General features: G+C 34.4%; 1 protein-coding gene across 1 annotated transcript; it reads right to left on the bottom strand.

Moving 5' to 3' along the window:
• Window positions 1-1877: 1877 nt before the first annotated feature.
• Window positions 1878-5848, bottom strand: LOC111908845 (glutamate receptor 2.9). Its single transcript, XM_023904644.3, has 5 exons — window positions 5525-5848; window positions 3567-4840; window positions 3136-3454; window positions 2558-2943; window positions 1878-2465 (listed from the first exon to the last, which is right to left on the bottom strand). Exons 1-5 carry the CDS (start codon window positions 5799-5801, stop codon window positions 2073-2075), a joined length of 2649 nt encoding a protein of 882 aa, XP_023760412.1. The 5' UTR covers window positions 5802-5848; the 3' UTR covers window positions 1878-2072.
• Between the last annotated feature and the right edge of the window lie 5723 nt (window positions 5849-11571).

Here is an 11571-nt window from a genome sequence, read left to right on the forward strand (position 1 = left end):
ATTTTTGGGATAAATAGAGCTTCACCCTCCATTCGATCTCCACACCCTACCAAACTTCTCTCTCAAGTTTCTCTCAACCTTAGCCCTATTTTCCCTTAGTTTTGAGTTCATAGAGAAGCCCTGAGGCCCCTGAGAGCCTGTCATCTAGTAGCTAGCATGCCGAAGTTTTGTCGGTGCTATTTTGTAAACTTTTTTTCAGGAAAATCTAGGTAAGTAAGCTACACTTATATCACTCTTAGTGTAATTTATATTTATAGTCATAATCGTTATTATGAACCTATAAATAAGATTTATCAATAATTATAGTTATAATGTTGATTGATCTACTTATGGGAGAGGTGTCTAGAATAGTCATGTTGGCTTGGTTGTTGGATTTTAGATAGGCTATACGCCAAAATGACCATGCCTCCCAACTGTCCATCTTAACTGATCCTTATTTGATAGAACTCTCAGTATTCATTGCGATTAGTGAAAGATCTGGTTTTCATTATCAGATTGTCATATAGTTTAATAGGTTAAAGTATTGTAGGTTAATACTCGTTCGACGTGCTATCCTTCAGTTGGATCGTCAGTAAGATCGCTCAGATAGCTGTCAATCTTCCGAGTCCTTGTCAAGGTGTATTTTCTCACTATATTATGTGCTCTAGCATATAACCTATGTATGTTAGGATATAGTTACCTTGTTGTAGTATTCAGTTGGGCCACTAGACTAGTTTAGTTAGTTGCATGTCATGTTGAACTGTTTGTCTATTATATATATGCGTTGATATATTATGTGGGGAGTTAGAGACAGCCCAACTTTGTTTTGAAGGCCAATAGAATCGGGCGGACTAGCATTATGCTAAAGGACAAAGGGTGGACCGGCTATATGCAGAAGGCAAAGGGTGGACCAACTTTATGTTGAACACCATTATATGTTTTATTGGTTAATCGACAAAGAGGTCGTGAGTCATTATGTGTATGCATTGTTATGTATTGTGGGGTATGATATTTTGGAGAACTCACTAAGCCTATAGTTTATCCAATTGTTATAAATATTTTTCAAGTACTTAATGAGAAGGGCAAGGCTCGACTGTACACACATGCGTTCACAACATGTTTCCGCATAATGTAATTATAAATCTGATATACTATAATAAATAAAAATGAAAATTTTGGGTTGAAAATCGGGCGTTACATAATATTTCTAAATAATAACATGGTCATTTTGAGTTGGCCTCATGACACAAAAACAATAAGGAAATGGAGAAAAATAAGTAGTAAATTTATTATGAATTGATAAATTAATTAGATATTATTTTGAAATTAATTAAATAGTTTTAATTAATTAAAAGGCTTGAATATTAATTAATTTCTTGAGATTAATTGGAATATTGTAGAAGTCTGTTGGAAGATAGGTAGGGATGAAAATTAGGATAATTATCCTAGTATGTGACCAGTTTTGATAAGGATAAGAATTATTCTTAGAAAACTGATCAGCTTAAGGATTCTGGCTTCTGCCTTAAAATAAGGTGCTAGGGATCAAACCTTAGACCAGTTTTTCACTCAATTTTCGTTCCCCTTCTATGTTATCTCTCCATGAGGTCAAAATTTATATCCCCTCTCTTGGGATATAGAAATTTCAACTCATCCCTTCTTAGGTTTATCTTGTTTTGCTTCTTGAGTCTTAGGTCTAAGTATATTAGAAAGATACTACGTTGGGTCTTTCATCCATTGCAAGAGTTGCTAATCGTAAGGTCTCAATCGAAGAACAAAGATGTTAGCATTCTTATTTTTGTATTTTTATAGTTTGTTGATATAACTAGTAAAAACCTAGATCTTAAGGAGCATGTACACTTAGGTAATTTTTGTTTGTTTCCGCTACCATGATTAAGTGTATTAACACATTGCACACCGCTTTGTTTGCATAGTCAAAGTCTTCTTTGGCACTTATATAATTTCAATTACACCGGTTGTCATGTAACCCTAAGATCACCAACATTACATATCCAAATCATAAAGCATATTGTATCGTTTTTCAGTCATCATTGTAACTCTATACACAAGAACATGATTTCTCGCATTGGAATGTACTATGCGGTTTCTTGATTAGGAGTCATCTCTACATTAGGGCCGCATTGTATAACTCTAATCTGGATGAGTAACAACATCAACCATTTCCCAATTCTTCTCATAATAAGGGTTGATAGCGTTAAACTCCATATTGAAGCTTGGTGATCTGCTACTAGACGACCCAATGTGGTAAAGAACACAAGTGCAGATATACTGCCTGATATCATGAACAAACCGGTGAAAGGCTTGGGGCCTAGAGTACCTCGAGGACCATTGGATTCTTGAGCTAATAGAGAACAATTGGAAGAGGATCTTAGCATATTTTCATTTAAAGTATTTATCTCTCCGTTTTGAGTTAATTTGAGAACTGCCTCCGAAATATCCTCCACCAATGTTGAACCCTTTTGGAACACCTAATACATCATTAGGAAAAGGGAAAAGGCAAAGAATGTAAACACCTAGGTAAATACTACTCATCTTTTTGAAAAATGAATCTGAAACTTACGAAACCAAAACCACCAAGCTTGTAGGTAGGTCCGATCTTTTCATAGTCATGGCAATACTTTCCAAGGAAGACACTCGCGTGTGGGGATACAAAGAAAGCCATGGCTATCTCTCTCTTCTTGAATGCTTCAGGATAGTCTTCAATGGAGTTAATGTTCCTGATATTCTCTGGCTTGTAATGCAAGACGTTCACTAGGTAACGAACAATGAAAGAATTCCCATTGCAGCCAACAACATCATTATTTCCGAGATGATCTAGTGATTGTTGAAACGTTGAAACTGTCATAATTGAAGAGAGCGTAGCGGTGAAACATGCAGCAACAATCACATTTACACAAAACCATGTAGACAGCACTAACCGAGACAAATTGTTTTTGATAACTTCTCCTGGAAGATTAAGTAATGCCTATGTCATAACGAGTTAAGAACAGCTCAACGTAAAATGGTTATATCAGTGCACCAAAAAAGATATTATATAGCTCTGTTCGAGTCAAATAATTTCAACCAAAAAATATTATATAAAGAAGTTTGTGATAAAAAGGTAAAGACAATATTGATCACATAAGAACGGAGACTTACTATGTGCCAATGATAAAACCGCGACTGCAAACCAAAGCATCCTGCTAATACATTCTAAGGAAGATGAAGCCTCAAAATCCTCATTTCCATGTACATGTTCATTAAACCAGACAATCGACACAGTGCCTATTGTCATTGCCAACAATATAATCCACATTTTTGCTGTAAAGGCATAAAGGAAGATAAATCCTTCCTTCATAGAATTTGACTTTATGGGTACCACCCTAACTAATCCTGAGTCTATGTATGGTTGAGAAAACTCAGCATACTCGTATCGATCTGCCATTATTTCTGTATCACCAACCGCTGCATCCAAGGTCTGCATTACTTGTGCACAAGCATTCAAGATACAAATCGATCTTTATTATCAACTAGATTAATTTGTAATGTAATTAGTATGAAGCTTAGGCAAAAGAATTGTATGTATATACCTTGTTATATACTTCAGCTACCATTTCATCATACGAGCCATTATATGGAATGTAGATATAAGACAATGAATAAGGCAACTGCTTCACTGCAGCTTCAAACACTTCTATAGAAAAACCAGTCACAGAAGTTTTATTCGTGTTTTGATCGTAACTAACCTTAACAAATTGATTAAAAGCACCTTTTGCAGGCACACCAATCTTTAATGGTTTCCCTTCATTTCCCGACCATATCTGACCAGTTGGAATCTTTTGAGTGCCACCTGGCCAATAAATCAAATCAAGGCTTCCCTCTCCATTATTTCCAAGTTTATGCTTTGAGAAACCAAAATCTGGTGACCAAAAATCAATCTCCCTGTAGCTTCTACCAATCACATTAATTATGGTAAATGTTGGAGGTTGTGCTAGTTTTCCATCTTCAAAGCTTATGTTCCCACTTACGCCACTGAATTCAGTTTGTAAAATGCTTTCTAGAATGTCCTTTGATGAGCTTAACCCGTTTGACGCTTGAATAGATTTGACAACAGCCCATGTTGCATCATAAGTGCGTGCTGCATATATACTAGGGTTCGAATATTCTTCATTTGGATATTTGGTTCTAAATTTGCTGCGAAACTGAAGTTTGAAGTCTCTAAAAGACTCGCTTGTGTCTTTAAAGCTAGTCTTGAATCCAACAACACCTTGCATGCTCAATATAACTGATTGGTCGACTGAATCAAGAAGACTTGATATATCATCAGAAATGATCCATACGTAACCCTTTTCCATCATTCCCAACTGATTTGCTTTCTCAAATAGTAGGATGCATGATGCTAGAGATGATTTTAAAAGTATGAACACCTTATTCCCCTTCATCTTGAGTTTTTTTAGCTTTTCTTCTATGAAGATGCTTGGGTTTGATAGATAATGCAAGGGAGGGAATGTGAAGTGGCATTCGATGGTTGAACCCACCAGTTGTAGTGCATCAGAGAGATGTGTTAAAAGACTTTGGCTGGAGCTAAATGTACCGTGATCTTCATAAATTGATGTCACCTTTCGCCAATTAAAGTGGCCAATTATGGCAGCAATGCATTGTGTATGGGTAGTGATATCGTGACTCATTTGAACAAATGAAGTTAGTGCGGCTGATTGTGGAAATGATGTTGTGGCTGTCGGGGTTAGAGAAATGATCGGGATGTTCTTGGTAGCCTTATCAAACTCAGCAACTAAAGTGGCTTCTTCAGGGCTTATTGTTCCTATAATTGCATGAACTTGTTTGTGGTCCATGAGATCCATAACTGTTTTTTAAACAAAGTTCATCATAAGGAATTAAAACTTGGTTTCCAACACTTAAATTAAACGAACATTTTATGTTGGGTCTAGTTCAGGTTAAAGGGGATGTAGATTTGGTGGTGAGTTTAATAGGCAAAAAGTTGATAAGGTGGAGTTCAATACATTAAACCCATCATGGTGGGTGAAGTTTAATGAATTGGAGTTTAATATCCCTATTAAACTGTGGTATGGAATTTTTTTTAAACCATTTCACCAATAAAACTTTTTATTTAAATAATTACACCATACATATTTGCACAAGGTATATGTTGTTATTTTTTTATTTATAATATATTTGTAATTTATTTTATTTTATATTCAATAATTTAACTCATCAAGTTAATTTATATTATAATATTTTAAACAAAAAAATACTTAAATCTTAAAAATATTTTAAAACATAACACATATAGCAATCTTTAATTAATAATTTGTAATTTGTTACTTTTAGTTTCTGATTAATGTAATATTATAGTTTGATAATATTATTTATAAAAAGATATAATAAAATATTGATGTGGCAATTCATTGAATTCTTAAGAGTTTAACTAAAAGTAGAATTTAATAAGTAAAATGATATAGTTAGTGGAATCTTCATGTAACTCTTAAAAGTTCAATGCATTGGAAATGCCATTATGATCAGAGCTTACCTTCATAAACTGATCGAGCCGGGTTTCCTTGAGAATCCTTGACATGCAAAATTGGACAAGAACAAGCACTCTTCGTAATTCTGCACATATCATGGATAGCCATCTCCATGGCTATCGTTTGCTCTCTCCCGATACGAGAGCTTTTTTCAACCATGACACCTATCCCTGCATGTTGGCTCTTCCAGCAATTTTGAAAATTTTCATGATTTGCATGCACAATGCTCATTTCAAGAACGAAAGCACCGATGAAGAACAGAAAACTTGTAGACACTTTCATCTCAACAATGAGAGATAGGTTGACTTTGGGTGATATGAAGATGCCTATATTTTAAATGTACCCTTTCTTGCTCATAATAAGTATATACCCGGGGATCCCGTCAACTAAGTTGAAAATGAGTGCAATAATTAACATCGACCAATCACTTTCCTGGGTCCCGGCTTGTGTCATATTTCCAACTTTTGATAGAGTCAAGGAATCCTTGCTTGGTCGTGAGCAAACCCCACTTGCACTTATCCAAATTCTAGAGGTTAACATTTATATATGTAAAACATATATGTATATACTATGTAACTTGCTATATAAAATGTCAACTCTTGGAGAGAAATGTTTGGTCAATGTTAAGTACAAAATTTGTTAATGTTGATTATGATAGAAGCCATTGTTTATTGTACATGTTAGTTAAAGAAGCATCAAAAGAGAGTGGTGGGGAGTGGGGGACGCAAAGGAGGAAGGAGGAGAGTGTACAAAAAAGAGCTGTTTCAATACCAGATAACACAGGAGCTGATTTACTCACCTCACCCTTTGCACCAAGGAAAAAAAAGAGAAACAGGAGGGAAGAAGGAGAGGGACGAAAAACAGAGGAAAAAACTAACTCAGGTAAAAACAAGGGGATTAAGTGTTTTACTTACTGCCTAAGTTTTATTATCCGGTAAAACTTCGTTTTGGGATAAATTACAATGATACCTACGTCCCATTTATATCCAAGGTATTTGACTCAAACTCTAAAACTAGAAGAAAAACAATTAAATAAAAAACCTTCCCAAAATGGCCCTGGACTATTTCGGTCCCAGATACTAGATACAGAATTACTCCAACAGAGATCACCCTTCTCCTAAAGGAGATGTGTCCTCACGACTAGGGGTGTTATTGGGTCGGTTTTTTCGGTTTTCAGTTTAATCCGTTTAGTTTTTTCAGTTTTTTAGCATATTAAAACTAACCATAACCAAACCAAATAAGGTTGGGTTTAATTGATTTTGGACAAAACTGCAAATTTAGTCCTTGTGGTTTGCAAAAAACTTTGAATAGGGTCCAAAAAGTTTTCGACTTGCATGGAAGGTCCAAAATCAAGGTTTTTTCTGTGTTTTTAGTCCAAAAAAACTTTAAATGACGGTTATACCCTTTTACTTTCTTTTTTATTTATTTATTTTTATTTTTTAAATACTATTTTAATTTAAAAAAAGAAAAGAAAATAACTCTCTCTCTCTCTCTCTCTCTCTCTCTCTCTCTCTCTCTCTCTCTCTCTCTCTCTCTCTCAAACGCAAAGTGAAAGGGGACATGCTTCTTAGTTCTTCATTCATCCTTCATCTTCTTCTTTAACGAATTCACACATGTATCTTCATATTTCCTTCTTAACAAACATCTTTTGAATCGATTAATATGAATCGATTTCTGATGCGAACCCTAAACCTAAAATCGATCTATGTATATATACGACTAACTAGATGAAATCCTTTTCATATCTTCATCTCAAACCAAAATTATACAGATAGATATAGCGATGATGTATTTAAATCGAATTTCTTTTGATCCGGAAAAAGAAAAGGATAATCAATATGTATGAACAACAACAAGAATGAAGACAAAAAAATACATTAAATCCAGGAATTGACATCAATCCACATTCAACGAATTCACACATATATGGGTTGCTCCGATGAATGCTTTGAGGATAGTTTGATGGGCGGTTGATGCTCCTCCACCACCGGGATCACCGAAGCTTGGATCTGAAGTTGTTGATGTGTCGTCAGTGGTGCTCGTCGATTCTCTGGAGGTTGGAGATCCATAGTGTATGTTCACTAGTAAGGACAACGTGTCTAGGTGCCTTAAATCGCTTGATGGACAGATCTAAACCAGAAAGCCCTAAAGGAAGTACGATAAAGAAGACCCGATTCATTACAGATCAAAGGTTGGTGGCGTCGGATGCTAGGGTTTTTCCAACAAACATAACAGATCTTCACCCACCTTCACCATGAACACAAATTGCAGGTGGAGAAGACCCAATTCATCGGTTCTTCACTTTTCTTGGAGAATAAACATTGTTATTGGATCTGCGTGGAGGGGAAAGAAAGGGGGCACATCTTGGTTCTTAAAAACTTCAAATCAATATCAATTCTGAGATTGAAAAACAATCACATTCATGTTTTCCCTTTTTCTTTTCCTGATTGTCAAGTTAAATACAGAAGGGGAAAAAGATGTTGAAGAAGGGAAACAAAGAACGACAAAACCATGGTGGAGAGAGAGAGAGAGAGAGAGAGAGAGAGTTTGGGATAATTCTTTTCTTTTCTTTTTATTTGTAAATTAAAATAATATTTGACAATTTTAAAAAAATATAAAAAGACATTAAAAGGGTATAACTGTCGTTTCAATTTTTTTTGGACCAAAAACTCAGAAAACCTTGATTTTGGACATTCCATGCAAGTCGAAAACTTTTTGGATCCTATCTAAAGTTTTTTGCAAACCACAAGGACTAAAATTGCAATTTTGTCTTGATTTTGGTTAATTCGGTTACGGTTTATTTCAATTTAGTTTACCGGTTAAACCAAATAAAATTTCGCATGTAAAAATAAATATTAAACTAAAAGAAAAAAAAAACTTACTAAACTTTTACCAAATAAAATAATATATTAATACATCACATATTATATTTTGTCTTTGACGATATGTTGTCTTGAAGTGTCAATGTAATTATTCGGTTAAATCAAAATAATAAAAATTTAACCAAAACGAAACCAAATAAGGTATCGTTATTCGGTTAACCAAACCGAATTAACAAATAACCGAATAACCCGAACAAAACAAACCAAATATCATTTGGTTCGGTTTGGTTATTTGGTTTCGGATTTTTATCACACCCCTACTCATGACTCCATAAAAGGAACCATGGTGAAAAGTTTATATAAATTCCTTGCGATTGCATTGATTGAACAATCAACTCACAAGATAGAGATTATAGGATATGTAGAACACTACCTATGAAAGAGTCAAATAGTCACCCAAATATCTTTTTTTAATTTTAGCATTTTTTATTATCCAAAAACATAATCAAACATTATCGAAGTTAATAACTTTTTGAACAAATTACTGAAATCGTCTCTATGGCTCGGTCAAATTTGCATGTTCGATCTTTAACTTTTTTAACAACCATCTTATAGTATGATTTTGATGCGTGTACCGTCCCTTCTCGAGATGAAAATACTATATTGCCCTTTGTAACTTTTTTTTCATTTTTTTATTATTTATTAATTAAAGAAAAACAGTTAAGTGATTTATAGACATGTGGGACCCACTCATACTCTTACTTGCATCACAAATACTACACGCCACGGACAAGCACCACAGGCCACTAAAAACCACCATCGTCGACCAACAGATTCCAACATCATCACCATCACCGATTCTTACAGACCACATCATCGAGTTCATCAGGTCACGTCCAAGATCAAATCCCAAAAATTAAACTTCAACACTGAAATCAAAACCATAAGAAGATAAATTCTGAAATCAAAAACCTAACCAAAGTCAAATCCGATTATCGCAAAATTAAAACATAAGCTGTAATCAAAACCAAATATGGAAATCAAAACGCAAAACACAAAACCTAACCTGAAATTGATGATGAAAGAAAAAACGAATGAAATCTCAGAAACTAAAGACGATTTTCCATAAGAAATGGTGTTAAAGGGGAACAACACTCGTTTAAGGATATGGTGGTGGTCGGAGGTTTTGGCGGACACGGTGCTCCACCAGCGACTAAGTAGAGAGAACCATCGTCACCATTCCTAAGCCCTTTACAAAATCGATGGCAGAGGCGACCATTTACACCACCAGGGATGATTTTACAAATCTATTAAGGTTGGTGGCGAAGAGGAAAGAGCGAGGATGGAGCGGATGGGTTGGCAAGAAGAAGAGAATGTGTTGATGATGCAGATCAATGGTGTCTAGTGGTTTCCTCGTTTCTTCCGGTGACATTTCTTGGTGGTTTATGGTGGCGGCTAGTGTTTTCTGGTGGAGTCTGGTGTTTTCAGGGAATGTTTCCAACGTCGGTGATTATGGGCTTCATCAGTGATTATGGCTTCCGGTGAGAAAAGGAAAGGACGAGATTGAGAGAGTATTGACGGGCAAATGAGGGTGGTGAGTGATGGCGGGGGAAGAGATAATGGGTGAGGGACCCATATTATTTATTTTTAATAATATTCATCAATAGATTAATATTAAAAAATATATAAAAAAATGATCAAGGGTAATATAGCATTTTCATGTCTGCAAGGGACTAAAAATGCAACCAAATGAAACAGCAAGGACGATGGTCCCGGTGCAAACAAAAAAGTTAGGGACCAAACACGCAAATTTGACCAAACCAGAGGGACGCTTTCAGTAATTTGTCGTAATTTTTTATTTCTAATAATTATATATCAATATTGATAAATTTTAAATTATGAATATTGTTACATTCAATTTTTTGTATAAAAAATTATATCGATATTCATTTCTAATTGTAAAAAAAAAAAAAATAATAAACACTCTATGACCTTTATATGTTTCTAAGCAATAAACAATTGTTATAAACAAAAAAATTAAAAAATAGTAAAAAAAATGATGAATGATCATTCTCATGGTTCGTAACTTTTTGTAGTTCATATTTGAACTTTTCCCTTACCAGAGCACACAAAATACAAAATGTTTTAAAAAATATTTACATATATTCTACGACATCCTCTTAGTAAAAAAAGGAGGTGGTTAGAGAATGTTGTTGGATTCGTCAAAAAGGTTTTAGCATAGGTCACTCGTGAAGATATACATGATATGATAACGTGAAGAGACATGTAAGGAGTTTACTTTACTCTCGACAAATTTTGCAAAAAAAAAAAAACAAATGTTCATTTGGATGTGTTTAATGTATTGTTAAACTAAATTTCTATAAAAACAAATTGTATATATTGACATTATCAAAAATAGATTAATATGACTTTTTTTAATATGTGTGAGAGCTCTAAAAGTAGCTTTCATGGTCAACATGACTAAGAGACCACATTGACGACCCCTCAGTACTCAGCCTCAGTTTATACCAAGACAAGGTGGCTTAAAGTTTGTAGGACCAAGAGGTGAAGTTTTCCCCACACAAAAATATAGTAGCCAATTGAACTCGGGTACCAATGCACTCATCCTAATAAGCATTTTATATCTAATTGGTGTGGTCATGAGAGGCGTTAGAGGTGTATATCATGGTTAAGAGTTCCATTAATATAGTGTATAGTATGCCTGAACTCGTGCATAAGTTGTTCCCTTCATCCATGCATAAATAGGCATATATGCTACAATACATAAGAGATATTGGTCCTTATAAATATAAGTTATTGTAGTATTCAATTCATGCAAAGTTAGTAAGAGGTGTCAACATAATATGTGCTCAAATTAATTAGCACTCGGATATGGTATTAACTATCATTTGATGGGGAAGATGGTTTAGATTGAAATATTCCAACTTGATTTATAAGATCTATTCAACATAGTCTTTCTCGGATAAGAATAATCCACTTATTTGATTAGTTACAATAATAACCACAAAGTAACACAATGGTCCCAAGTTTTTCATAAGTATTCGGATTCAAGAAAGGACATGATACACTTGCATAATCCATTAGCAAAATACATCCATATACAAAAGAATGTAGGGTATAGTGACACTAGGACGATATGTGAGGACATAATTATCAGATATATAACATGAAATTCAAATGGAGGAAACAAATGGTGCAAATCTACTCTA

This window comes from Lactuca sativa, chromosome 6, assembly GCF_002870075.4.
Source record: "Lactuca sativa cultivar Salinas chromosome 6, Lsat_Salinas_v11, whole genome shotgun sequence".
NCBI classification, from domain to species: Eukaryota; Viridiplantae; Streptophyta; class Magnoliopsida; order Asterales; family Asteraceae; genus Lactuca; species Lactuca sativa.

Bases quoted from the DNA above. Each gene is read 5' to 3' on its own strand.
- LOC111908845 (XM_023904644.3), bottom strand. From the start codon at position 5,801: ATGAAAGTGTCTACAAGTTTTCTGTTCTTCATCGGTGCTTTCGTTCTT. The intron at 3,455-3,566 runs GTATATACATAC...CAAGTAATGCAG, and splicing joins TAGCTGAAGTATATAACAAG to ACCTTGGATGCAGCGGTTGG. The intron at 2,944-3,135 runs GTAAGTCTCCGT...TTAATCTTCCAG, and splicing joins GGTTTTATCATTGGCACATA to GAGAAGTTATCAAAAACAAT.